Raw genomic sequence first — 27,555 nt, forward strand, 5'->3', positions numbered from 1 at the left:
TCAGTTTGTACTTTCTCGACGTGTGCTAGAACAGCATAGCAACCTTTTCTTATTAGTTTTTGTGCCTTCAAATTACTAATAAGATGTAGCTTCGTGTTGCCCTTTTCTCCGTACACCATTAAGGGTTTTCCTTTTTCTCGTATAATGCGAATTGCATTTTTGTAACAAACGATCTCCGCTTTCACTTCTTTCAACCAGTCCATACCGATTATCACATCAAAACTCCCTAACTCTACTGGTATCAAATCAATCTTAAATGTTTCGCAAACCAGTTTAATTTCTCGATTCCGACATATATTATCTGCTGAAATTAATTTACCATTTGCTAATTCGAGTAAAAATTTACTATCCAAAGGCGTCAATGGACAACTTAATTTAGCACAAAAATCTCTACTCATATAGCTTCTATCCGCACCCGAATCAAATAAAACGTAAGCAGATTTATTGTCAATAAGAAACGTACCCGTAACAAGCTCCGGGTCTTCCTGTGCCTCTATCGCATTAATATTGAAAACTCTTCCACGGCCTTGTCCATTCGTGTTCTCCTGGTTCGGGCAATTTCTAATAATGTGGCCTGGTTTTCCACATTTATAACAAACTACATTGGCATAACTTGCTCCGACACTACTTGCTCCGCCATTACTCGTTCCGACACCATTTGTTCCTTTCGTTCTATTAGCCCCTGGTCCGTAGACCTCACACTTCGCCGCGCTATGACCATTTCTTTTACACTTGTTGCAAAATTTGGTGCAGAACCCCGAGTGATTCTTTTCACACCTTTGGCATAGCTGCTTCTGATTGCTGTTGTTGTTGTTGTTGCGGTTATTATTGTTGTTGGGATGATTGTTGTAGTTGCTGTTGTTGTTGTTGTTGTTGTTGTTGGGCCATTTGTTGTAGTTGCGATTGATGTTGCGATTGTTGGGATAATTGTTGCGATTATTGTTGTAATTGCTGTTGTTGTTGTATTGGTGATTCTTATCACCGTTTTCCTCCCACTTTCTTTTGACTTGCTTCACATTGGCCTCTTCAGCAGTCTGTTCTTTAATTCTTTCTTCAATTTGGTTCACGAGTTTGTGAGCCATTCTACATGCCTGTTGTATGGAGGCGGGCTCGTGTGAACTTATATCTTCTTGGATTCTTTCCGGTAATCCTTTCACAAACGCGTCGATCTTCTCTTCCTCATCTTCGAATGCTCCCGGACACAATAGGCACAATTCTGTGAATCGTCTTTCGTACGTGGTAATATCAAATCCTTGGGTTCGTAACCCTCTAAGTTCTGTCTTGAGCTTATTGACCTCGGTTCTGGGGCGGTACTTCTCGTTCATCAAGTGCTTGAATGCTGACCACGGTAGTGCGTACGCATCATCTTGTCCCACTTACTCTAGATAGGTATTCCACCATGTTAACGCAGAACCTGTGAAGGTATGCGTAGCGTACTTCACTTTGTCCTCTTCAGTACACTTACTTATGGCAAACACCGATTCAACCTTCTCGGTCCACCATTTCAATCCGATCGGTCCTTCGGTTCCATCAAATTCCAAAGGTTTGCAGGCAGTGAATTCTTTGTAGGTGCATCCTACACGATTTCCTGTACTGCTAGATCCAAGGTTATTGTTGGTATGTAGCGCAGCCTGTACTGCAGCTATGTTTGAAGCTAGAAAAGTACGGAATTCCTCTTCATTCATATTCACGGTGTGTCGAGTAGTCGGTGCCATTTCCTTCAAAATAGTTAAATGGAACAAGTTAATCATACAGAATATTAAGAGTAGTTAATAGTATTTCGTAGCATAATATGAACTCATTTATAAAAGCTTTTTCTTCATATTAGCGTTTTATAAGTTTAAATTCGGGTAGTACCTACCCGTTAAGTTCATACTGAGTAGCTAATATACAATTCAACTACTACAATTCTATATGAAAAACTGATTATAATAATATTTCGCGTTCAAACTTTTATACAATATTTTACAAACTTACAATACCGCTTATTTTACATAAAGCATGAAATATAGCACACAATAGCTTTGATACAAGATAGTTGTGAAGATAATTCTAGCTAGTACACAAGTCGTTCAGCAAAGGCAATAAAGACACGTAATTCATACGTCCAGAAACAAGTCATGCATTCTGGTTTTACTAGGACTACTTCCCATCCTTGGTCTTGTGCAACATAACCGTTATGGCCGTTGATAAGACAGCGTGTTGTAACGTCGTCAAAGGGACGAGGGTTACGTAATGTCCAACAGTCCCGTAATAATCTAAAAACCTCATTTCTTACCCCAATTACCGACTCCGTCACTTGTGGAAACGTTTTGTTTAATAGTTGTAGCCCGATGTTCTTGTTCTCACTTTGGTGAGAAGCGAACATTACTAATCCGTAAGCATAACATGCTTCTTTATGTTGCATGTTAGCCGCTTTTTCTAAATCACGAAGTCCAATATTCGGATATATTGAGTCAAAATAATTTCTTAACCCGTTGCGTAAAATAGCATTTGGGTTCCCCGCAATATATGCATCAAAGTAAACACATCGTAACTTATGGGTTTCCCAATGTGATATCCCCCATCTTTCAAACGAAAGTCTCTTATAAACCAAGACATTCTTGGAACGTTCTTCGAATGTCTTACAAACTGATCTCGCCTTAAATAGTTGTGCCGAGGAATTCTGGCCGACTCTAGACAAGATTTCATCAATCATGTCTCCGGGTAGGTCTCTTAAAATATTAGGTTGTCTATCCATTTTGTGTTTTTAAACTGTAAAATAGACAAGAGTTAGATTCATAAAAAAAAATACTTATTAATACAAGCAATTTTTACATATATCATAAAGCATAAGAACACTATATTACATATATTACACCACACGAATACAACTATCTTATTCCGACTCGCTCGTTTCTTCTTCTTCGGTTTTGGTTCGTTTTGCCAAGTTTCTAGGGATATATGATGTTCCCCTAATACGAGCCGTCGTTGTCCACATTGGTTTAGAAAAACCTGGTGGTTTAGAGGTTCCCGGGTCATTGTTACAACTTAAGGACTTCGGGCGTTGACGATACATATAAAGTTCATCGGGGTTGGAATTAGATTTCTCTATTTTTATGCCCTTTCCCTTATTATTTTCTTTTGCCTTTTTAAATTCAGTTGGGGTAATTTCTATAACATCATCGGAATTCTCGTCGGAATCCGATTCATCGGAGAATTGGTAATCCTCCCAATATTTTGCTTCCTTGGCGGAAACACCATTGACCATAATTAACCTTGATCGGTTGGTTGAGGATTCTCTTTTACTTAACCGTTTTATTATTTCCCCCACCGGTTCCGATTCTTCTTCCGGTTCCGATTCTTCGTCCGGTTCCGATTCTTCTTTCGGTTCCGACTCTTCTTCCGGTTCCTCTTCGGGAACTTGTGAATCAGTCCACGAATCATTCCAATTTTCATTTGACTCTTCATTATTATTAGGTGAGTCAATGGGACTTGTTCTAGAGGTAGACATCTATCACATAATATCAAACACGTTAAGAGATTAATATATCACATAATATTCATATGTTAAAAATATATAGTTTCCAACAAAAATGTTAAGCAATCATTTTTAAAGAAAACACGGTCGAAGTCCAGAATCACTAATGCATCCTAACAAACTCGATAAGACACACTAATGCAAATTTTCTGGTTCTCTAAGACCAACGCTCGGATACCAACTGAAATGTCCCGTTCTTATTGATTAAAAACGTTTCATATTAATTGATTTCGTTGCGAGGTTTTGACCTCTATATGAGACGTTTTTCAAAGACTGCATTCATTTTTAAAACAAACCATAACCTTTATTTCATAAATAAAGGTTTAAAAAGCTTTACGTAGATTATCAAATAATGATAATCTAAAATATCCTGTTTACACACGACCATTACATAATGGTTTACAATACAAATATGTTACATCGAAATCAGTTTCTTGAATGCAGTTTTTACACAATATCATACAAACATGGACTCCAAATCTTGTCCTTATTTTAGTATGCAACAGCGGAAGCTCTTAATATTCACCTGAGAATAAACATGCTTTAAACGTCAACAAAAATGTTGGTGAGTTATAGGTTTAACCTATATATATCAAATCGTAACAATAGACCACAAGATTTCATATTTCAATACACATCCCATACATAGAGATAAAAATCATTCATATGGTGAACACCTGGTAACCGACAATAACAAGATGCATATATAAGAATATCCCCATCATTCCGGGACACCCTTCGGATATGATATAAATTTCGAAGTACTAAAGCATCCGGTACTTTGGATGGGGTTTGTTAGGCCCAATAGATCTATCTTTAGGATTCGCGTCAATTAGGGTGTCTGTTCCCTAATTCTTAGATTACCAGACTTAATAAAAAGGGGCATATTCGATTTTGATAATTCAACCATAGAATGTAATTTCACGTACTTGTGTCTATTTTGTAAATCATTTATAAAACCTGCATGTATTCTCATCCCAAAAATATTAGATTTTAAAAGTGGGACTATAACTCACTTTCACAGATTTTTACTTCGTCGGGAAGTAAGACTTGGCCACTGTTGATTCACGAACCTATAACAATATATACATATATATTAAAGTATGTTCAAAATATATTTATAACACTTTTAATATATTTTGATGTTTTAAGTTTATTAAGTCAGCTGTCCTCGTTAGTAACCTATAACTAGTTGTCCACAGTTAGATGTACAGAAATAAATCGATAAATATTATCTTGAATCAATCCACGACCCAGTGTATACGTATCTCAGTATTGATCACAACTCAAACTATATATATTTTGGAATCAACCTCAACCCTGTATAGCTAACTCCAACATTCACATATAGAGTGTCTATGGTTGTTCCGAAATATATATAGATGTGTCGACATGATAGGTCGAAACATTGTATACGTGTCTATGGTATCTCAAGATTACATAATATACAATACAAGTTGATTAAGTTATGGTTGGAATAGATTTGTTACCAATTTTCACGTAGCTAAAATGAGAAAAATTATCCAATCTTGTTTTACCCATAACTTCTTCATTTTAAATTCGTTTTGAGTGAATCAAATTGCTATGGTTTCATATTGAACTCTATTTTATGAATCTAAACAGAAAAAGTATAGGTTTATAGTCGGAAAAATAAGTTACAAGTCATTTTTGTAAAGGTAGTCATTTCAGTCGAAAGAACGACGTCTAGATGACCATTTTAGAAAACATACTTCCACTTTGAGTTTAACCATAATTTTTGGATATAGTTTCATGTTCATAATAAAAATCATTTTCTCAGAATAACAACTTTTAAATCAAAGTTTATCATAGTTTTTAATTAACTAACCCAAAACAGCCCGCGGTGTTACTACGACGGCGTAAATCCGGTTTTACGGTGTTTTTCGTGTTTCCAGGTTTTAAATCATTAAGTTAGCATATCATATAGATATAGAACATGTGTTTAGTTGATTTTAAAAGTCAAGTTAGAAGGATTAACTTTTGTTTGCGAACAAGTTTAGAATTAACTAAACTATGTTCTAGTGATTACAAGTTTAAACCTTCGAATAAGATAGCTTTATATGTATGAATCGAATGATGTTATGAACATCATTACTACCTTAATTTCCTTGGATAAACCTACTGGAAAAGAGAAAAATGGATCTAGCTTCAACGGATCCTTGGATGGCTCGAAGTTCTTGAAGCAGAATCATGACACGAAAACAAGTTCAAGTAAGATCATCACTTGAAATAAGATTGTTATAGTTATAGAAATTGAACCAAAGTTTGAATATGATTATTACCTTGTATTAGAATGATAACCTACTGTAAGAAACAAAGATTTATTGAGGTTGGATGATCACCTTACAAGATTGGAAGTGAGCTAGCAAACTTGAAAGTATTCTTGATTTTATGAAACTAGAACTTTTGGAATTTATGAAGAACACTTAGAACTTGAAGATAGAACTTGAGAGAGATCAATTAGATGAAGAAAATTGAAGAATGAAAGTGTTTGTAGGTGTTTTTGGTCGTTGGTGTATGGATTAGATATAAAGGATATGTAATTTTGTTTTCATGTAAATAAGTCATGAATGATTACTCATATTTTTGTAATTTTATGAGATATTTCATGCTAGTTGTCAAATGATGGTTCCCACATGTGTTAGGTGACTCACATGGGCTGCTAAGAGCTGATCATTGGAGTGTATATACCAATAGTACATACATCTAAAAGCTGTGTATTGTACGAGTACGAATACGGGTGCATACGAGTAGAATTGTTGATGAAACTGAACGAGGATGTAATTGTAAGCATTTTTGTTAAGTAGAAGTATTTTGATAAGTGTATTGAAGTCTTTCAAAAGTGTATAAATACATATTAAAACACTACATGTATATACATTTTAACTGAGTCGTTAAGTCATCGTTAGTCGTTACATGTAAGTGTTGTTTTGAAACCTTTAGGTTAACGATCTTGTTAAATGTTGTTAACTCAATGTTTATAATATCAAATGAGATTTTAAATTATTATATTATCATGATATTATCATGTATGAATATCTCTTAATATGATATATATACATTAAATGTCTTTACAACGATAATCGTTACATATATGTCTCGTTTAAAAATCATTAAGTTAGTAGTCTTGTTTTTACATATGTAGTTCATTGTTAATATACTTTATGATATGTTTTATTATCATAGTATCATGTTAACTATACATATATATCCATATATATGTCATCATATAGTTTTTACAAGTTTTAACGTTCGTGAATCACCGATCAACTTGGGTGGTCAATTGTCTATATGAAACATATTTCAATTAATCAAGTCTTAACAAGTTTGATTGCTTAACATGTTGGAAACATTTAATCATGTAAATATCAATCTCAATTAATATATATAAACATGGAAAAGTTCGGGTCACTACAGCATGTCCATTACCAGCCCTCGTGGCTTTCATTAAAGCTTCCATGGATTGACCTCTAGCTGCTTCACCCATCGTATCTTTTTCTTTCTTAATATATTCAAAATCCGGAATATAAAAAGGTAACTCAGCGAAACCTTCGGTGATTTTCCATTCTTCTTTAGCTTTGCTGCGTGTATGGTAAACTCTAGACGGTTCCAGAGTTATTTGTACCTAACCTGCAATCACACCACAACAAAACCCAACGCGTAAAACTGAAAAATAAAAATGACAGAAAAGTAACTTTTGCAAGAATGGCTTCTCACAAAAGGATCGAATAACTAAAAGCTCGTAAGTTCCCGATTGAACACCGCTCCCCGGCAGCGGCACCAAAAAGTTGATGTGTGTTTTATACTCTAAAAATAACTAGTAAATATCACCCAATAATTATCACACAATACATGCAACTAGTTCCGATCGTGCAGCAATTTATAAGTAAAATTGACCAGTTCGTCCACAGAGAGCAGTTTAATCAGAAACTTTAACTTGTAATTATTCTAGTAAAATTAAGGTTGTTTTGTTTAGAGTTTAAATGCGTAATAAAATTGAATTTAAATCAATAGAGGCAAAGGTATCCACTTAGATTCAATTTCCTCTGTGAAGTTCATTTCAAACAATTGTATTGCTGGTAACACTATGATTGTCTCTCGATTCTCACAGATTATCAACTAAATCATTAGCACAACTCTCGTTGATCCTAATTCTTTAATCTAGTTACCAATATATAAATCAATATATTAATTTGACTTGAATTTCTTAAGTCTCCCTAACAATTCCACAATTACCAAGTTCTATCACAGTTTAATTACTAATTAATCAATTATACCGGTCTCCCGTATATAATTAACCAAAGGCCTAAGCTATTCACGTTCAATATCCTAGTAAAGATCACCATTTATTCAACTCTCGTTGACTAGTTAATAATCCCCGCAACTTCAACTAATGATAAATCATAATAACAGTCGTTCTTAGCCAAACAATACATGAAATAATAAGACCCAATTGTTCATATAATAAAGATAGCAATCATTCACCTTAGTTCAATCATCTAAGTAGATACAACTAATTTAGCTACTCATAACAAAATAAAGAACACAAGAACATTCAAAATAAACCATTGAATCCATTAACATAAATAAGAATAAAAGTAATAGCAATATTAAACTAACCACAATTGTTGTTGTGTTGCAAAGATAATGAAAAACTGAATGAAAGACTTAGAAATTCGTACCCTAGTGGCTGGAACAATAAATTTCGTAAATAATAAACTGGTTACCCTAAAAAGGATTAAAAACGCGTATTTATACTAATCCCAAAACTGAGTAGGCTGCTAAATCTCGCGACCGCATTAAAGGAATCGCGGTTGCGAGCCTTCATCTAAATCGCAGCCGCGTAACACAAATCGCGACCGCGAGGCTTCCTTGATCCTGTCTTCCGAAGTTCTGTTATCGTATTGCGAACGCGAGATTTTTATCACGAGCAAAGCCCAAACTCGCGACCGCGAGATGCATGAATTCGACCAGTATTTTTTTCTGTTTTAATTCTTCACTTGGCACTCCGCTTCAGCTCACGATTTCTTTTTCAAAACAGCAGAACTTTTTAACCAAGTAACTTCCAAAACCATATAACTCTTCAAACCATTTCATAAGAACGTTTTAACTCAAACATTAACATTTCCTTCACCATTTCCTCAATTATTAACCAAAACTCAATGAAAACTAAACGATATTGCGAGTAAAAATATGTATAAACGGAGCAATATCAGTGGGAGATTTTGGTTGGTTTGAGGCAGCACTTGGTAGTTTTGTATGATTGTGGTGCTCATTTGGTTTGATTCATTCTTTGTGTGTGTTGCACATTCAATGGTTTCCTCAGATGTGTTCTTGTAATTCACCTTCAATCTGTGTTGCGGCGATCACATCTAATGATTCCTTTTTTCCCGCTTGAATAGTTATTTTGTTTGTTTGCGATAACTTGTAAGAATAGTTGGTTTGTTTGTATGTGCTTTGTATCAATGTTGTTACTAACACGGAGTGTACGTCAATTTGACTAGTTAGGGGTAGATCCTTGTATTTAACCGATCTTTTTCGTTATAGATTATATTAGAAAAATGATAAATGTAACCTTATAAGCTACTTTTAAGTTTTAAGCATACTATATTTATAACTATTAGTTGCTATTATAACACTAATATCAAAATTTTATAACGAAAGCAGATATTAAAAAATAAATATTTAATTAAAAAAAGAATATTTATGTTTCTCAATTAATTTAACAGTGTTTTAAAACTTAAATACTTAAGGCTAGTTTTGCATTATTTTATGTTTTATTCAAAATAAATAATAAATAAAATAAAATAGCACGAGTAATTAAAATTAAAAATACAAATAATTAAAAAGTTTTCCATTTTAACCCCTCTCCCATTTTGCCGCATCACCCCGTCCCCAAATTCACTAATGAATTTCACTAGTAGTAATTATTAATTAATTATTAATCTTACATACTAAACCTCCTTCCAAATTTTGGTCACTGAACCTCCTCTCAAATTTGGTCGTTTCAGTTTAACCGAGTTGTCGTTTTGAGTTTGCGTTCACACTACAAATGTTCTCCAACTTTCGCACAAATTACACAACAACCCCTCAACATTACACCTTTTCAGGGGTAAAAAACGTAAATTTATAATTTAATTAAAATAAAAAAACATTACTCCAACCGAATTTATAACGGGTCCTATCTTCTCGCTCAGTGCGAGTTAAATTTTTCCGAGGCCACCGTTCAACTCGAAAAAATATCACGAACCCAACGGGACTAACTATATGCAAAACGGACATCGTTAAAAAAACACTAAATAACGGGCCCTATATTCACGCTCGGTGCGAGTTAAATTTTTCCGAGACCACCGTTCAACTCGAAATAATTTTACGAACACAACGCGACTAACTATACGCGAAACGGACATCGTTAAAAAAAATAAATATTTCGGGTTATATTACATACATATATATATACATATACAACACGACTAACTATACGCGAAACGGACATCGTATATCCAAATTGGACCGCGCTTCGAATACAACCGCAGCAACGCACTTTAGGATTTTTTCTAGTTCAATTCAATCTTCAATCATTTTCCCAAATTGACCACCATGACAGACACACAGCCACCACCGGAACCACCGTCAACACCGTCGCAAGTGGCAACCACCAAACCTGTACATACACGGCCTAATTCCCTTACAAAAGCTCATTGTCACCGACGATTCACAAACTCTAACATCAATTCGTCACAAATTACTTCAATCACATTCACCAAATAACCCAATTAGCTCCTCTATCCTTTCCAAAGCCCTAACGATATTACCAGAACACGTGCTGCTAAAGCTTATGAGGTTGATTCCGTTGGTATGAATGTATATGATCTGCTTATATTTTTGTATATACAGTCGTATAAGCTGTTGCTTCCTAAAGGTCATAAGGATTCTGCTGATGTGGCAGATGTTTGGCCCTCCAAAAAAAAAAACAAAACCAGTCGTGATGGTTAAATCATCCGTTGCCAGCTGAAGTTAATCACTAAGTTTGAGGTTAGGGTTTAGTTTATAATCTTTTCGTTTGTTTTGGTTATTAGAGGCTGGTTATTAACTTGTAGGAGTAATTTAATGTGGATTTGAGATATTTTTTAACCTAATTATGCTTAATGATATTTTTATTCCTCTGTTTTCATACTCTCTTTTATCTATTTTATCTGGTAAACTGATATATATATATATATATACATTATTTAAACAGAAACATGGAATCTACAATCTCTAATTTTAGTCACTTAAAAATCCCACTTGAACATGTTTTAGAAGCCACAAACAACTTTGATGAAAAAAATGTCATCGGACGCGGTGGGTTGGGCAGGGTTTATAGAGGAAAGCTCTTGCGTTCCGGGAAGCGGGTGAATATAGCTGCGCGGCGATTAGACATTAAGCGTAAGCGAGGCATCGAGTTTTTGACAGAGATTTCTACGCTTGCTAGTCTCTATTGTCGGGTTTTGTGACGAAAATGGTGAGAAGGTGATCATAACCAAGCTTGAGGCCAAGAGAAGCCTCGAGATGTATCTAAGCAAGCCAACCCTGACATCGGTCCAAAGATTGAAGATATGTATCGATGTTGCGCATGCATTAAGTTACCTCCATTATGAGGATGGGCGTAGTTACTCTGTTATACATCGTAACATTAATAGCTCTACAATCTTATTAAATAATAAGTTTGAGCCAAAGTTATCTGGCTTTGAATATTCGGTCAACAATCCAGTACAACGGAAGCTATTGGTACAAAAGGGTATATGGACCCTGCAATTGAAAAGACTGGAGGTGTGACCCACAAATCAGACATCTACTCATTTGGTGTTGTTTTATACGAAATGTTTTACATGAGAAAAGCATTTATTGAGAATGAGTTTAATAGGTTTCTAACTCCACTGGCCAAATTTCATGAAGAAAGTCGAACACTGGATGACATCCGACCTGGCCTATATGATCAAGTATCCCCGACACCATTAAAAGTTTTTCTAAGAGCAGCATATTCTTGCACAAATGATGAGCGAGGACAACGCCAGGATATGAACTCCATTATCATTCAACTTGAGAAAGCATTGGAGCAACAGCTACAGCATGAAACTAGTCGTTATGTAAGACCCGCCTTTTTTCTATTTCCTTTGGTATAATCATTTTTTTATTTCTTTTGCTAATAGATTTTTTTTGCCATTATTTTAGTTGATGCATGTTAAAGAATAGTCAAGATATGCGGTTGATCAGTGGTGGGTCAACATGGTTTAATCATGTTATGGGGTGGTTATGGGTTAGGTTCTTTTTTTTTTTTTTTTAACTTTTGAAGCGGACTTGAGTGAGGCTTCAACTTTTAAATAGTTTCAATTCAATTTTTTTCAAGTGAGGCTTCAACTTCTAAATATAGTACAGTTTGTATACTGTTCTTAGACCGTGAGCCCAACGTCAGGATATGAATGCCATTGCCATTAAAAGTTTCACGTGATAATGCACTTAGACCACGTACACCTTTAGTGCTATAAACCTTACAAAGATACAAAGATCCTAGTTTGTTTAAGAAATGGTCATAGACTTACAAAAATATGTTTATTATACAACTAAATAACCCAATTCCTTCGAGGTGAGGTATGGATAGGTAAGATCTAAACGGTCATACTACTATCCGAAATTAGAGAGACTAATTTCCGGTTGTCTCACAGTTTGTAGCAAATAATAAAAATATATATATATACCACACTAATCAGATCCACCAAATAACCGAATTAACTCCGTTATCCTTCCGAAACCCTAATGATTTTGTGAAATACAAGGTATATCCTCTTTGCAGATAGTAAAAAATTTGTTGTTGAAAGATGCGGATTCCGGTTTGGTTTTTTATTCGACGAAAACACACAACAAGTCGTGGTGGTTTGATCATCCGTTGTCATCTGAAGTTAATTGCTAAATTTGAGGTTAGGGTTTAGTTTACAATCCTTTTGTTTTGTTTATTAGAGGCTGGTTATAGAGTTGTAGGAGTAATTAAATGTGGATTTGAGGTAATTTCAGCCTAATTATGCTTAATGATCTTGTGATTTCATGCCCGAATATGTATTGTAAAACATAATTCAGTGGTTTTATATTCTAAAGAAGTATATGTTTTGAATGTTTGCATCTATTTGATTACTTATTTGCCTACTTTTGTGATTAGTTCATGGAGAATTGTTGTTTAACCTTAGTTATAAGGATAAAATCGTACGCTGCATGCTCGACTTCAGATTGACCCGACTCGTTTGATCAGACTGAAAACCTGACCCGTTATTGACCCAAACCCGTTTTGAACCGTCTCAACCCAACCCGGCCCTATTAATGGTTGATAAAAAGACCACCAACCAACTTGCAATTGTTTTCATGTAAATAGTCAACTTGTAGTTATAATAGCATCCTATCTCTCCAGCTAGCTCACATGATGTAAATAGTCAAACTAGTAGTTAAAGCATCTCCATATGCAACTATATGTTTGAATAATATTTTTTATATTCATTCATAGCAATGTTCCAGTTGACAAAATAAAATTATTAGCATCCCCATCTCTCCAGCTCACATGTAAATAGTCAACTAGTAGTTAATCAGTCCATGTGCAACTATATGTTTGAATAATATTTTATATTAGTAGCATGTTCCAACTTCAGTTTTTAAAATTTAAATGACAATATAAAAATATCAGCATTTAATGGGGCATGCGTAAATTTTGCTTTGTTTATTCTTGGTTTATTAGAGATACGTTGTAGCAAAAAAGTCAACTGGCTAGGAGATTGATACATGTGCAAGGATAATAACTAATAACCTTGTAAATCAATTTTTTCTTTCTTTTTTTTTTTCTTTTTTTTTTTTTTTTGTGAAAAAGCAGAAACTTTTATTCCTCTGTTTTCATTCTCTGTTTTATTTATTTTATCTGGTAAACTGATATACACATCAAAACAGAAACATGGAATCTACAGTCTCAAATTTTAGTCACTTACAAATCGCACTTGATGACGTTCTAGAAGCCACAAACAGCTTTGATGAAAAAAATGCCATCGGCCGTGGTGGGTTGGGCAGAGTTTATAAAGGAAAGCTCTTACGGTCCGGTAAGTGGGTAAATATTGCTGCACGACGATTAGATAGTAAGCATAGGCGAGGCATCGAGTTCTGGACAGAGATTTCTGCGCTTTCTAGTCTCAAGCATGAAAATATAGTCTCTATTATTGGATTTTGTGATGAAAAAGGTGAGAAAGTGATCATAAACAAGCATGAGGCCAAGAGAAGTCTCGTGATGTATCTAAGCAATCCAACCCTGACATGGGTCTAAAGATTGAAGATATGTATCGGTGTTGCGCGTGCATTAAGTTACATCCATTATGAGGATGGACGCAGTTACTCAGTCATACATCGTAACATTAACAGCTCCACGATATTATTAGATAATGAGTTTGTACCAAAGTTATTTGGTTTTAAATATTCTATTAACCATTCAGTACAACGAATGGATCAAGTTCTCTTTTCAGAAGCAATTGGCACAACAGGGTATAAGGACCCATCAATTGAAAAGACTGGAGGTGTGACCCACAAGTCAGACATATACTCATTTGGCGTTGTTTTATGGGAAGTATTATACAGGAGGAAATCTTTTATTCTGGATGAATTTGATAGATTTCTAGCTCCACTGGCTAGATTTCATGATGAAAACAGAACACTTGAAGTCATCGAACCTCACCTATATAATCAAATAGGCCGGAAATCAGCCAGAACTTTCCTATCATTAGCGTATTCTTGCTCAAATTATGAGCGAGCACAACGCCCAGATATGAACTATGTTGTCAAGGAACTTGAAAAAGCTTTGGAGCTTCAGCTGCAGTATCAAAGTCTTTATGTGAGACCTCCTTTTTTTCCGTTTCTTTTGCTAGTTAATTGACTTTCTTTCATTACTGTAATTGATGGATGTTGAGGATTTATCAAGATAATATGCAGTTGACATAGAAGTGTTCAAATGTGGGTGGGTCAAAATGGGTTAAACAGGTCATGGGGTGAGTTAGATTCCTTTTATTAACGTTAAAAGAGTCTAATCTACAATATTGTCCACTTGATTTGCTTTTTTTTTTTGGCAAAAATAACGAAACTTTGTTCACAAATGTTCACATATGATTTGCTTTTGTTCACATATGATTCCTAAAAAGAATTTATTACACCAGATCTCTCTAAGATTCTTACTTTGTCAAACTCTGTCCTTGTTAAATGAAATGACCAAAAAGGGCTTGTCAGACTATAACCAGCAAACTGCAGATTGCAGTTACTGTTTCGAAAATGGTGATAAACTTTCAAACATGTGTTTATTATACATATATCTAGAAACATACGATTCGTTGGAAACAAAAATTACCAACCTTGTCTAATAGTATAGTAGTCTGTATGTGGCCAAAATATTGCAAATCTAATCAAGGTTGTTCTACAAAAATGGCTCATTTGACGAAATAAGAGATTGAAGACCGATTTGATCTCATATGCATTATAATGATTTGGTTTGTGGGCACATGAAAACCATGATCAATTACACAAAGTATAAGTATATATATTGAACTCCCACAAAGTAATAAAGTAGATAATATAACTTAGAAATATAAGGAATACCTTGGTTTGTTTAAAATATCATCCCAAAAAGGGCAGGAGATGGTATTTAGGAGTTGTCTATATAACTATTTGTTTCTTATAACACTATTTCTTTTTAAGTAACAGCCTTTTCTTTTTCCTTCCTTGTTGCAGAGACCCAACTTGGAACAATCAACATCTAAAGTCAGTCACTTAAAGATAAGACTCGCCGATATAAATTTGGCCACCCATAACTTTTCTCACTCATACTTCTATCTAGGATCCAAATTCTATGACGTGTATAGAGCAGAACTTGAACTCTGGGATATAAAGAGTTCTACCTTTTGTAGAAGAGAAGAATGAAAGTGAACGTCCCAAGAGATGCACCACTGTCTTTATAAAACGCCTACGCCCTGGAGAAGAAATATTTTCTAGAGACATTGAAATGCTTACAACTTGTAAGCATCGCAACATAGTTACTCTAATAAGTGCAGTCCAACTTTGAATTTCTTATAAGTGCAGTTCAACTTTGAATAAGTGAAGCACTCACATAGTCTTCTGCGGATCTGTTGATCTTTGAGCTGTTTAAATTGGCCGATTTGTTTGATCAGTAGCATATTTTTATGGTTGTTTGTTTAAGTTGACACACTTAGAAAAAAATGTTGAATTACGAAGGTAGAAAATCAAAAGCAAAAGCATATCGTCACTTGTACCAGACCCGGAAGAAGAGGAAATGTCTGTTGATGTAGCTGCAGCAACACCGGTTACACCAGTAGGTCCGACGATTGAAAAGACGTCTGTTAAGAAATCAACTAACAGTAAGAAGAAGAAGAAGAGTAAGAGTAAATCTAACAGTGTGTGGTTGAAACCTGCATCACGAAAGGGGAAAAAGAGGACCAAAAGTACCACAACTGCTACTGCTCAAACTGAGGATTCTGTTTTAATTGCCCCGATTCATAGGTACACTGATAAGAATGATGATTCTGCAGATTTGAAAATCTGTTTATCGAAGGTTTAAAAGGCCTAGAAAGTGGAATTGAGTGAATATAGGTTAAGTGCAGGGAGCTGTAAAGGGTATAGAATGGTTAGGGCTACTAGAGGTGTGATAAATGGAGCTTGGTATTATGAAATTAAGGTTGTGAGTTTAGGTGATACAGGGCATACTAGACTTGGGTGGTCGACTGAAAAGGGCGATTTGCAGGCGCCGGTTGGTTACGATGGGAATAGTTATGGGTATAGAGATATTGATGGGAGTAAAGTTCATAAAGCATTGAGGGAGAAATATGGGGATGAAGGTTATGTTGAAGGTGATGTAATTGGGTTTTATATTAACTTGCCAGATGGGAATGAGTATGCTCCCGAAACAACCACAGTTGGTTATATATAAGGGGAAAAAGTATGCTTATGCTGCAGATGCAAAATAAGAGCCTGCTAAAGTTGTGCCAGGTTTGTGACTGTTTATCTGTTTACTGTTGTCTAATTGAGCTAATTGCACCAATCTGTTTCTTATGATTGTGGGTATATGTTGATGCAATGCTATTAATTGATTTGGATTTTGTGTTGAAGATCAAGAGAAGATCCTTGTCGTTGAGGATGCTTCTAATGGATACCTTGGTCAGTATTTGACAGACGAAAAAGATAAATCTCTTCTTACATGGGAAAAACGTTTGAAAATATGCCTTGATGTTGCATATGGATTAAAGTACCTACACTATGAGATGGAAGACCAAAAGACGGTGATAAACCGTGATTTTTCGACAATCTCAATTTCTTTAGATGAGAATATGGGGGCAAAGATTGTTGACTTTGGGCGTTCGATATTCCTTCCCCCAAACCAAGGTTCTCTTCAAGGGAATTTTATTTTCGGCACTAAATTTTACATTGATCCAGAATTTTATGACAGTGGCAAGTTAACAAGAGAATCAGATGTATATACGATGTATATACTTTCGGAGTAATTTTGTTTGAAATGTTTTGTGGAAGGATAGCCTCAGATGAAATGTACTTGATAGAGAGCGAAGCTGGGCTGGTATATGTGGCACACAAATGCTTTCGTAAGGGAACACTAATGGATTTAATAGATCCTATCATTAAGAAAAAAGTTGATGACAACAATTTAATGATAACTAAAGGACCCAACAAAGATTCTATAGACACATTTGTAAAAGTTGCAAACCGGTGTTTGGCTGCAACTCAAGACCGGCCGTCCAACAATGAAAGTCGTCGTCGAAGAGCTTGAGAAAGCATTCTCGTTTCAAGTAAGTCGATAGATTTTAAGAATTTTTCTTTTTGTCTTCAAGTTATATATATGTTATGTGTCATATTTTAGTATATAAAAACTTTTAATTTGGTAACATATTACGCATGTGAAAATCAACCATGAGTGATGAGTCATATCAGTTAGTTTAATTATTGATCTGGGATATTTTTATGAAAGATATGTTAAAATCCAATTTTTAAGCACATTTATAAATGAGTCGTATAAATTTGCGAGATTCAGTATTGTTGTTGTTGTATTTATAACCGATTCGTAGTTTTACGTACGTTTAGAAAACAATTACAATTCATATTTGATGCCTAACGAATATTCATGCTGCATTATTAATATTTGATAAATCCATCCAAACATAACTAGTTGTATCAGTATATAAATAGTTGAAATTAATGAGAAATATTCATTTGCATATTTAATTTTGCTTGAAAACCCGTGGATAAATTTTAGCATTTAGAATCAATATAATCAATGGCTAGAATAAAAAATATGGGACAATCACATGTGATTGGCTAGGATTAAAAACGTGAGACAATCACATGTGATTGTAAGTTCCAATCACATGTGATTGTAAGATCTCAAGCAAAATTAAGGATTCAAATGAACATTTCACTAAAATTACGGAGTACTAGATTTATCAAAAAATTTCACACTAAAAGTCACACATTAAGGTAGTTAATGAATTTAATCAATCACAATTTTAATTTATTTTCTATCTTCTCTCTCTTTATACTATTAAGTTTTTAATTTCATTTGAGTGAATATTTTTCTGAAAAAAATGTATAGTTGAGGCATTTCTCTTAAAAGTTACTCCCTTCATCTCAATTTAATTTTCATCGGATAAAAAAACAGCAGTTTAAGAAATAGCGAGTATCATTATTACACTTCATTTTGGCTTACTTTACAATTTTACTTCTTACGCTTATCTTTTTATCTTATATGCATAAACTAATGGTGCAAATGAACTTACTTTATTCTTAAATATTTATTGAAATTGACAATTAATTTGTGACTACTTAAAAACAAACTAGACTTAAAGATGGTATGGAAGGAGTACTATACTGGAAATGCCATTAGTCATAAAAAAACTACATATTACTTGTTACATATGTATTGCCTCGAAAACATATTGAAGCAAAACGCCCTTGCAAAATGAAAAATGAAATTGAAAAAACACAACCTTTGAAATACCTAGTTTTCTTCACTAATCATTCCTTTTTCATGTTATTGCTTAATGGAGCAAGTACAATGCGAAGAACATTCCGACCAAGTTGCCGATGGACATGAATTGACACATGAAAATTTGGTAACACTCTTCTTCTACTTTATTTTCAAGACAAACTCAAACATCCCACAAAAATACCCGAATATATACAATTTTGTCCATTAATAAACTCGAATACACAACCAAAATTGAATGGATCATCTTGATACTACTAGGTCGAAAGCCATTTGGTCTTATGCTTTTCTTTTCGTTCTCCTTTTCTTTTTGGTATGCCAATTAATAACTTATCTTCTACTTTTGTAATAATGGAACATCTTATGCAGATGACTACATGGAAGTACATGAAGGTAATTAACTACTAAGATAGTATACCTTATCTTATTTTATTTTTAATTTATTTATTTTATCGTATTTTGTACAACAAAATATGTAATATAATACTACCTTATATCTCGCGGTCACAGATTTTTTCTCGTCCATTACCATCTCTATTTTAGCTCCACTTTATATCTCTCAAACTGGGAGAGTTATCTTGTATAACTCCTACTCAACTAAATCATTACGGGTTTCTGGCATTCTTCAGCCTTTGTGAGTTCAATAGTTGACTTAAAATTTACAATAACAATAACAATAACAATAGCAAAACTCAATCCCACAAAAGTGGGGTATGAGGGAGATCAGATGTAGACACTTCTTTCCCTATCCTAGTATATGCTCCATAAGATGTGATCTAGTCCACTTGGTAGCATAGTCGTCGCCCTTTCAACACTGGATTCACTAGTAGAACTAGCATTACTGGGTTTTGGTATCTTGAGATGGCTGGTATATATGGAATCATCACATCTTGGCACATGTTCAAAGTTCAACAAAACTTCCAACTTATATTTTAGTTTGGTGGTTGAGATTGAAGCTATGGACGGTGGAATATATCCACACGTTTGATACTGTTTGATATCATGTTTTCAAACACATGTGAATTAAACAAAAGATGAACCATGTAAAAGTTATATGATTCACACAAGTCTTTACCAACTATTTTCCTCATTTGATCATCCCATACTTAAATAGAGTTTATCTTGTAAGAAGTATTATAGAGAAAATAATATTAATTGTTACTTATAATTATATACGAGTTAGTTACGAGAGAAGTATCATAATCTATTGAGTCTTGATAGTATTATCGGAGCCTAGATGTAAGTGTTACATAGTAACCTCGGTTTGCCATATTTTCAAGTAAAATCGCTTTCAACCATGAAGTAGGTGTCACGCCGATTATTCACATAAATCTATCTATCTATCTATTTAATATATTAAAAGAGGAGTATTATCTTTCCTCATTAAAAATAAAATCTTTTTATGACCATAAGATCACTCTCAAAAATTAATCTTAGCCATTCATTAGAGTCATTAGCTAACAAATAAAAGTGATTAGTTAATCAAAACTTGAAATTACTTTAATACCCCTCAATCAATAAGAAAATTACTGGAAGAGACAAACACTGAAACACACATACATTCAAAATCTCTCTATATCCATCCACGCAATACTACAGCAAAAAAAAAAAAACCCTAATTTTCTCCCCAAAAACGCACGTCTAAAATCGAAATCAACTGTAAAGGTTTCGTCCAAATTTCGATCCGTTTGAAGGTTTAGATGAAGATTATCGGTTTCCGATGTAGAGAGGTATATAACTAGATACGCAAACAGAAGGTTGGAATTAGGGTTTTCAAGTCGAAAGCACATTAGCGGGTATGAAATATTTATTCGTACAATTATTATAGTTTGTAGGTATGAAATATTGTGCTTGGTTTCTGATTTTGATTTGTAATTTTACATATGCTTAATCGTAGAAATTTAATCTATATGCTTACGTATATGATATCTTCATTTGTACCGGTGTTGGTAATTAGTATACCTTCCTTTATATGATTTCGATTTGTTACACTTATTTATGCTCCCTTTGCTCAGATTTATCCATCATATTAGTGCTGGTAATTAGTTTATTTACTTGTCACAGATATACAAGCATAACTTTTTGATGGTCACGGGAAGATATCGTTATTATGGCTAGCCTCAAATTTGTTGCATATCGGTTCTCCACCTCACGGACTCGAATGCTTTCAAGTTAGTTTTTAATAAAAGCATAAATATTGATCATATCGATATGATGGCTAACCTCACCTTGATATGCATATCGATTTCCCGGACTCGAATATTTCTAAGTAAGTTTCTAATGAAAAAATAAATATTATTCCAACTATAAGCGTAGCGTTGCGTTGATTAATATTTGTATGTAATATGCAGAGGGGACCGATAGTGTGAACAAAAAAAGAAGTTGCTTATTATAACCGCTTAATCAACTATCAACTATATGCTTAATAAAGGTACCATTTAATATATTATGTATGATATATCAAAAGAACGTGTTACATTATCACATTATAGTTTGATCAAACTGCAATCTTGACAAAAAAATCTTTTTGAAGAAGCAGCAATAAAGCAGACAAGTTATGACAAATATGGAAGTATATGTAGGAAATGATGTTGTTATGTATATGTCACAATCAGGGAAGATTGTGCTAATTATTCGGACTTTTGTTTCAACGCATTTGAAGACGGAGTTTAAAACTGGATGACATTTAACGAGATTAAAGTGGTGACTTAGCTTGCTCATATTACTAATCTTGTAATACTAGGAAGCGAAGAGCCAGAGGTATTTGGTAAGTACAGAACATATCTAAATTTATTATCATGTAAAGAGTGTTTACAATTTATTTTAAACTTTGTATCGTTTCGTGTAGTATTGGAGCTTTGGGAGGAACTGATGTGGTATAAAATATATCCGTTAGTAACCGCACCATATGAAAAACGCTAACTCAAAACGGATAAAAGCTTTGCAGGTAATATATACTACTCTACAAAGGTACTCAAATAGATATGTAATTCTATTCTTTTTGTCATAAATCTTTATCAACTCAATATTGATACATGGCCACTTTCATTTGACAAGGAGATCTCATTTGCAGGCATTAAGTTTGGTGTATAACCCAAGTATAGTTGATCATTACTACATTACTATAAATATTATCGGTCGTAATATGGGCAGTGTACTATGATCTACTTCAGTTTTGTTGAATCTAATAAGTCTTATATATGATTCCAAATGAGTCATTATGCGTCAACGCATTTTTCAGTTTTTATAAGCATTCTATTTTGACCAAAAATCTAAATTGCGTTACCTGCTGCCAATACTTTTGGTAGATATTTATATTTTACATTTGTTCATTGTCTTTTTGATCTTTTTTAATTGTCTGGTTTCAAGCTTCAAATATAGTCCCCCAAGATATACTTTTAGTCAAAATCCTAAAGTACATGTATTCGAACTGTACCAAAAGTTTGGCTTACTTGAACCTAACTTGCATGCCTGTCCATTTTACCACGTAAGCTTACACGTTGACTTGTATGTTTCTTAGATATTCGACCCTGGATTCTATTCTTCGAAAGTGATCCATCCTATTGCACTTGGAAAAGTGATGACGATGAAAAAGGAATAATAAGATGGAGACTATTCTTTTTCTGGAATTGGAGGTGTTGAAATGGGTGGTACAACTGCTACTGAATTCATTCTTCTTGGCGCAAATACCGTTCAGGTAATGAAGTTTCAACCAATACTTTCTCACATGCACGATTAGCATAAAACATACTAATATTTTTTTCCATCATATTTTATGTCACATATGAAAAATATAATAGCCATTTATCCCTAAAACTAATGAATGCGGGTTATTTTATGAGTTACAATTAAACACAAAAAGTAAAGAATTGGGTCATCATATTGGTTATAGTCTTTCTTAAACAAAAAGTGTTGTCGTGTCAGCGTAGCATCATGTACGCGCATTTTGTACGAAATTGCATCATTTTATTTGTAAAACAATTGTGTAAACTAATGAATGCGGGTTATTTTATGAGTATATTGTGGGTATGTTCCAAATCCAACATCTTGAATGTCGTTGGAATGCATTGCAAGAATATTTTTAACTATGAGTATATTGTGGGTATGTTCCAAATCCAACATCTTGAATGTTGGTACCGCATTGGATTTCCTTCATCAAGGAGTTGAAAAACAAGCAACGGTGATACATAGGGACATCAAAACAGCTAACATTCTCCTAAATGATGAATGGAAAGCAAAACTTGCTGATTTTGGGCTTTCTTTAATAAGTGCAATAGATAAGGAAACTGACTACGCCATCGATCATGCGTGCGGCACTAAGGGTTACGTGGATCCATTTTACTTGAAATCGGGTTTCTTAACCAAAGAGTCTGATATATATTCGTTTGGTGTCGTTTTATTTGAGGTGTTATGTGGAAGATCAGAGTTTTTGATTCACAAACACGAAGGTATGCATCTGCCAAGTTTTATTAAACACAACTTTGAAAATGGAAAACATGACGAGGTGGTATTTGAGAAAATAAAAACACAGATCATGCCGGAAGCATTGACTGTATTTTACACGATTGCCTACCGTTGCTTACATGAAAATAGAGAAGCACGACCAACAGCAGAAGTAGTCGTAGAACAACTTAAGAAGGCATTAGAATTACAAGTAAGTTATTATTGTTTTTACCTAGACATATATGGTTTTATAAATGCCTTTATATACATATACATATACATAACCATAAAATGAGAGCTCTGATTTTTCTTTTATTTTTTACTTGAAATTTCTGTTCTTCAACTTTATAAGTTATTCAGCCAATGATAAACTAGGATCTATAATATCAGATTACATTTAATTTATATCGTCTATCAAATTACCAAAGATACATCAATAGAATTTTAAGAAAAGTTGCGCCTCTTGAATCATTAATCACGTGATACATTTGATTTACATGCAGATGTCAAGAGGTGATCGATGGAGCTTCCACCGAAACTAGTATGTCGAATCAATTGCAAGATCAAAAGTCAGATGTTGTCACCTGATGATACAAATTGTTCGGATGGAGGTTATTTTGTGGAAAATTAACTCTGATCATGAACTTAAAAATTGGTGTATTTTTTAGAATTTGGAACTTGTAAGTTATTAAGCAACTTTTACTGCATAAGAATAAAACCATGCTCATATGTACACTCCAAGCCTGCATCTTTCTTTAGTCATAACTTAACCAATTTCACACTGACCAAAGTATTTGAATTTGAGCTCATTGATCAATATAAGACAATTAATCTGACATCCCAAAACTTTCGATTGAGATTAGACGATTAGTTCACCTAAAACCGACATGATTCTTTAGAAATTCGTGTTACTTCATCTCATACTCCACATATGTGAACCAACATCGAGCATATACTTAATGATCTCCTTTCGTAACAGGATTTCAGCCTGGCCCAATCTCATCGACACAATTTGTGTAGCTTGGTGCCGCAAAATATCAAGCTGGCTCATGGTTAACGGGTGGATGTAATGCATTTTGGGTATTAATAGTTGTGAGTACATATGCATCATGTTCATTAACGATGAGCAAGTAAACCGCGTGTACGGCTAAATAGCTAAATGGATCTCACCTTTTTTACACCAATACTACTTTTCCACAACTGTTTAGCAGTTGGTCTTAGTGTGATGACCCGGAAATTTCCGATCAAATTTAAATTTTAATCTTTATATGTATCCGACACGATAAGCAAAAAATCTGTAATGTTGAGTCTCGAAAGCTTTGAAACTATATTCATGTAATCAATTACCCTTTGACCATGCCTGACGATTCACGAACATTTATGTGTATATAGATATGTGTATATAATATATACTTATTAAGTGAAAACCCTAAACAAAGTATTAGATGCATAATACTTTACATAAACGTGTTTGTTTCGATATTTGTTCAATATAGTTATTGATGGAATTAAAAAGATAATATCATATGATTGAATTATCAGATACATTGAATTATGATTACGAGTCTCTGTTATGAGGTCCACGTTGATTTAAGAAATCATTTCTTTTTAACAATATTCGGAATAAATGGTAAAGTGATCTTCGAGTAAGGACAAAGTGTCAAGTAGCAAGATCTAGTCGGATTAGTGGAGAGTCTTGTTTGATTTTTATTACATGCCTTACAATAATTTTTCTCGCGACTATTGATAGGTTAACTACTAGGCTTTATTGATATCTTATCATGAAGAGTAAATAATTGAGTTAATGTTCGTCGGCAAGATAAAATCATTTGTCATGTGAAGATGATATCATACAACATTTATCCATTTGACCTAACCCTACAACTCATGAATAAACTGTAAGTTAATAACTTAAAACCTGTTATGATTTATATATTATTTTACTTTCTCAAGTAAAAACATCTTTCAACATAATAGAACTAGATTATTGTAACGACCCGTCAAAATCGCTATTGACGCAGCACGTTAATCATTGATTCCACAGTGAGGTTTTGACCTCTATATGATACGTTTTGATAAAATATTGCATTCATTAAAATAAGTGACTTTCTAAACATAGAAAGTTATAAACATGTGGGCGAGTGCTTAGGTATAAGCAAAACCCCGAAATACATAAGTCTTTAATTTACAGGTTGACATCACAGTCCAGTTATTTATTACACAACGCAGTTTTATTTTGAATGCAATAAACTTTGTACAAAGCATGAGAGACTCCATGCAGGCAACAAGCACATCACAGCGGAAGCATTCTAAGGACCTGAGAATAAAACATGCTAAAAAGTCAACACGAATGTTGGTGAGTTATAGGTTTAATTGCTCGAGTCATAAACATATATAAAGATAGACCACAAGATTTTATCAAAAGTTTATCAATAGATTCTACGTAACAGAGCACCCTGGTAACTAAACTTAACGCTATAGTGATAATTACCCCATTCATTTTAATACACGCAAACCAACGTGTCTTAAACTCAAATAACATACGTCCGTTAAAAGGCTAGCGCTCTAGCTCGGACGGGGATGTCAAGCCCTATGGATCCATATACAATTATTCGCGCCCACCAGTCCATATCCTATGTACTGGCAGCTACTAGTTACCAAAGCTAAGGGATTTTCGGTTTAACTCAGTGTAGAATTTTGTATGTACTTGTGTCTTATTGCGTTTAAAATAAATTGCATGTATTCTCAGCCCAAAAATATTTAAAGTATTTAAAAAGGGAGACTATAACTCACAGTTCAATATTGAGACTCAATATTGTAGGCAAATTGCGTAGACGTAATGACGGTAGATGACTGTATGGTTGGCCTTGGATTCAAGAACAATACCCCAAACAATACCCAATATTTCCTTAGCTTAAAGCGGTTTGAAACCCGAATTAAAACACCCTCGAATATACTTTATTATTATTAACTTAAATTAAAATTATAATTATAATTATAAATTAAAATTTATATTACATAAGAAAATATATTGTGAAGTATTTCGTCGAACAAACTGGCCTTTTTATAGTACTTTTCGATTTACTGTAGCTCATGCGATCGCATGAGTTTTCAGTGTTTTTTCCATGCGATCGCATGGCCGCCTTTCCCGTTTTGTTTGCTAGTTCGTCGATATCAAAATAGTATTTACTGTAGCAAATAGTGTTTTACTGTAGCAAATAGTGTTTTACTGTAGCAAATAGTGTGTTACTGTAGCAAATAGTGTTTACTGTAGCAAATAGTGTTTACTGTAACAAATCGCTGTAGCAAAGTCGTTTTCACTGTAGTACTGTAGCAAAATACGGTTTCACTGTAGCAAATAGTGTTTTACTGTAGCAAAGTCATTTTTACTGTAGCAATTAATGTTTTACTGTAGGAAAGTCGTTTTTACTTGTACATCTTATAATATATATATATATACATACATATATGTATATTTACATAATATTAAATCATAAAGAGAATTGGTTTAAATTAGTCGAAATTTTTCGGTTCATCACAATTATTAATGTATATGTTTAAACAACGTAAGTTGGAATGTCAGTTGTTAGATGTATGAATAACTTGCAACGTACATTAAAACGTGTTCATTAAATATATATGTTTTTAAATTAGTCTAAGTACACGATAGTAACATTCGCTTAGAGATGCGATTGATATTTAAAAAGTAAATACATAAACGAATTGTATTTATTTAAGTTTTCAAATGAAAACGTTACGAGTTATAATATTTTTCTAAATGGTTTTAAAAACGAACTTTGAAATATATTTAGTTTTGGAAGACTAAATATTATATCACTAGGTAAATATTTCAAACATACGTATTATGTATAAAGTTACAATCCTAAATAAAAAATATGTATATAAATATATATACATTTTAGCTTAGTCATAAAACGTCCTGATTTAAAATAATATATTTTGATAAACAACGAGTCACTGATTTATAGAAGCAAATGACCACAACGCTTAATTTTATAAGTTACATTTTTATAAGGTAATTTATTGATAAGTAAGTCAAATTATTAATAAAGGTACACGTCGCATAACGAAAAAGGCTAGTTTTCTAAACGTACGAAAGTGCGCTCGAAAAACCGAAAGTGGTACATGAGTTGAGTGACAACGTCCGTGTCATTTGAGTAAAAATTATATTTTTACCATGCTCGTAAATATAATATATTATATAAATAATTACCTAGATTAAATATATATTAATATATATATTATATAATTTAAATGGGTGTGGTAGGTGGAGAAGAATGCCTTTAAAAGTCGGTTGATTTTGGTTCCTGAATTCATTCAATCCATTTCTCGCACATACACTATATTTATATTTATTATTATTTATTATTATTATTATTATTATTATTAATCGTATTATTATTAGTAGTAGTATTATTATTAGTATTATTATACATAAAATACTACGACGAGGTTATGAGCAAGCGATTTCAAAACGGGTTTTATGAGCGGGATA

The 27,555-nt window shown here is 33.6% G+C and overlaps 3 protein-coding genes and 1 pseudogene across 11 annotated transcripts in view; all 4 read left to right on the forward strand.

Moving 5' to 3' along the window:
• Positions 1 to 27,555, forward strand: part of LOC139876609 (uncharacterized) — a 320,113-nt gene that overhangs the window by 66,476 nt on the left and 226,082 nt on the right. The window lies entirely within an intron of this gene.
• On the forward strand, positions 12,290 to 15,568 carry LOC139876686 (probable serine/threonine-protein kinase PBL8). Its single transcript, XM_071864056.1, has 3 exons — positions 12,290 to 12,495; positions 13,505 to 14,432; positions 15,320 to 15,568. Exons 2-3 carry the CDS (start codon positions 14,046 to 14,048, stop codon positions 15,506 to 15,508), a joined length of 576 nt encoding a protein of 191 aa, XP_071720157.1. The 5' UTR covers positions 12,290 to 12,495; positions 13,505 to 14,045; the 3' UTR covers positions 15,509 to 15,568.
• On the forward strand, positions 15,769 to 17,606 carry LOC139877171 (protein TRAUCO-like; annotated as a pseudogene).
• Positions 18,655 to 23,791, forward strand: LOC139876267 (probable receptor-like serine/threonine-protein kinase At4g34500). Of its 8 annotated transcripts, none has more exons than XR_011767996.1 (8): positions 18,655 to 18,723; positions 18,966 to 18,989; positions 20,661 to 20,865; positions 20,948 to 21,027; positions 21,130 to 21,363; positions 21,445 to 21,543; positions 22,117 to 23,250; positions 23,543 to 23,791. XR_011767996.1 is itself a non-coding variant. In XM_071863568.1 (8 exons), the coding sequence occupies exons 6-8, from the start codon at positions 22,202 to 22,204 to the stop codon at positions 23,579 to 23,581; spliced, it is 516 nt and encodes a 171-aa protein (XP_071719669.1). In that variant the 5' UTR covers positions 20,123 to 20,392; positions 20,661 to 20,865; positions 20,948 to 21,027; positions 21,130 to 21,363; positions 21,445 to 21,543; positions 22,117 to 22,201; the 3' UTR covers positions 23,582 to 23,791. The 8 variants fall into 8 exon arrangements, 1 of the variants encoding a protein (XP_071719669.1); XR_011768000.1 differs by lacking the exons at positions 18,655 to 18,723; positions 18,966 to 18,989 and adding an exon at positions 20,106 to 20,392 and having other exon boundaries at positions 22,117 to 23,044; positions 23,128 to 23,250; XR_011767999.1 differs by lacking the exons at positions 18,655 to 18,723; positions 18,966 to 18,989 and adding an exon at positions 20,113 to 20,392 and having other exon boundaries at positions 22,117 to 22,293; positions 22,757 to 23,250.

The sequence above is a fragment of the Rutidosis leptorrhynchoides genome, chromosome 11 (genome assembly GCF_046630445.1).
Source record: "Rutidosis leptorrhynchoides isolate AG116_Rl617_1_P2 chromosome 11, CSIRO_AGI_Rlap_v1, whole genome shotgun sequence".
Lineage (NCBI taxonomy): Eukaryota > Viridiplantae > Streptophyta > Magnoliopsida > Asterales > Asteraceae > Rutidosis > Rutidosis leptorrhynchoides.

What these genes read in the sequence shown, in the direction of transcription:
- LOC139876686 (XM_071864056.1), top strand. Translation starts at nt 14,046, where the DNA reads ATGGATCAAGTTCTCTTTTCAGAAGCAATTGGCACAACAGGGTATAAG. An exon ending in TGCAGTATCAAAGTCTTTAT is followed by an intron (nt 14,433 to 15,319) that starts GTGAGACCTCCT and finishes TCCTTGTTGCAG; the next exon opens with AGACCCAACTTGGAACAATC.
- LOC139876267 (XM_071863568.1), top strand. Translation starts at nt 22,202, where the DNA reads ATGGAGACTATTCTTTTTCTGGAATTGGAGGTGTTGAAATGGGTGGTA. An exon ending in TTGGCGCAAATACCGTTCAG is followed by an intron (nt 22,294 to 22,865) that starts GTAATGAAGTTT and finishes TTCTTTAATAAG; the next exon opens with TGCAATAGATAAGGAAACTG. An exon ending in AGAAGGCATTAGAATTACAA is followed by an intron (nt 23,251 to 23,542) that starts GTAAGTTATTAT and finishes ATTTACATGCAG; the next exon opens with ATGTCAAGAGGTGATCGATG.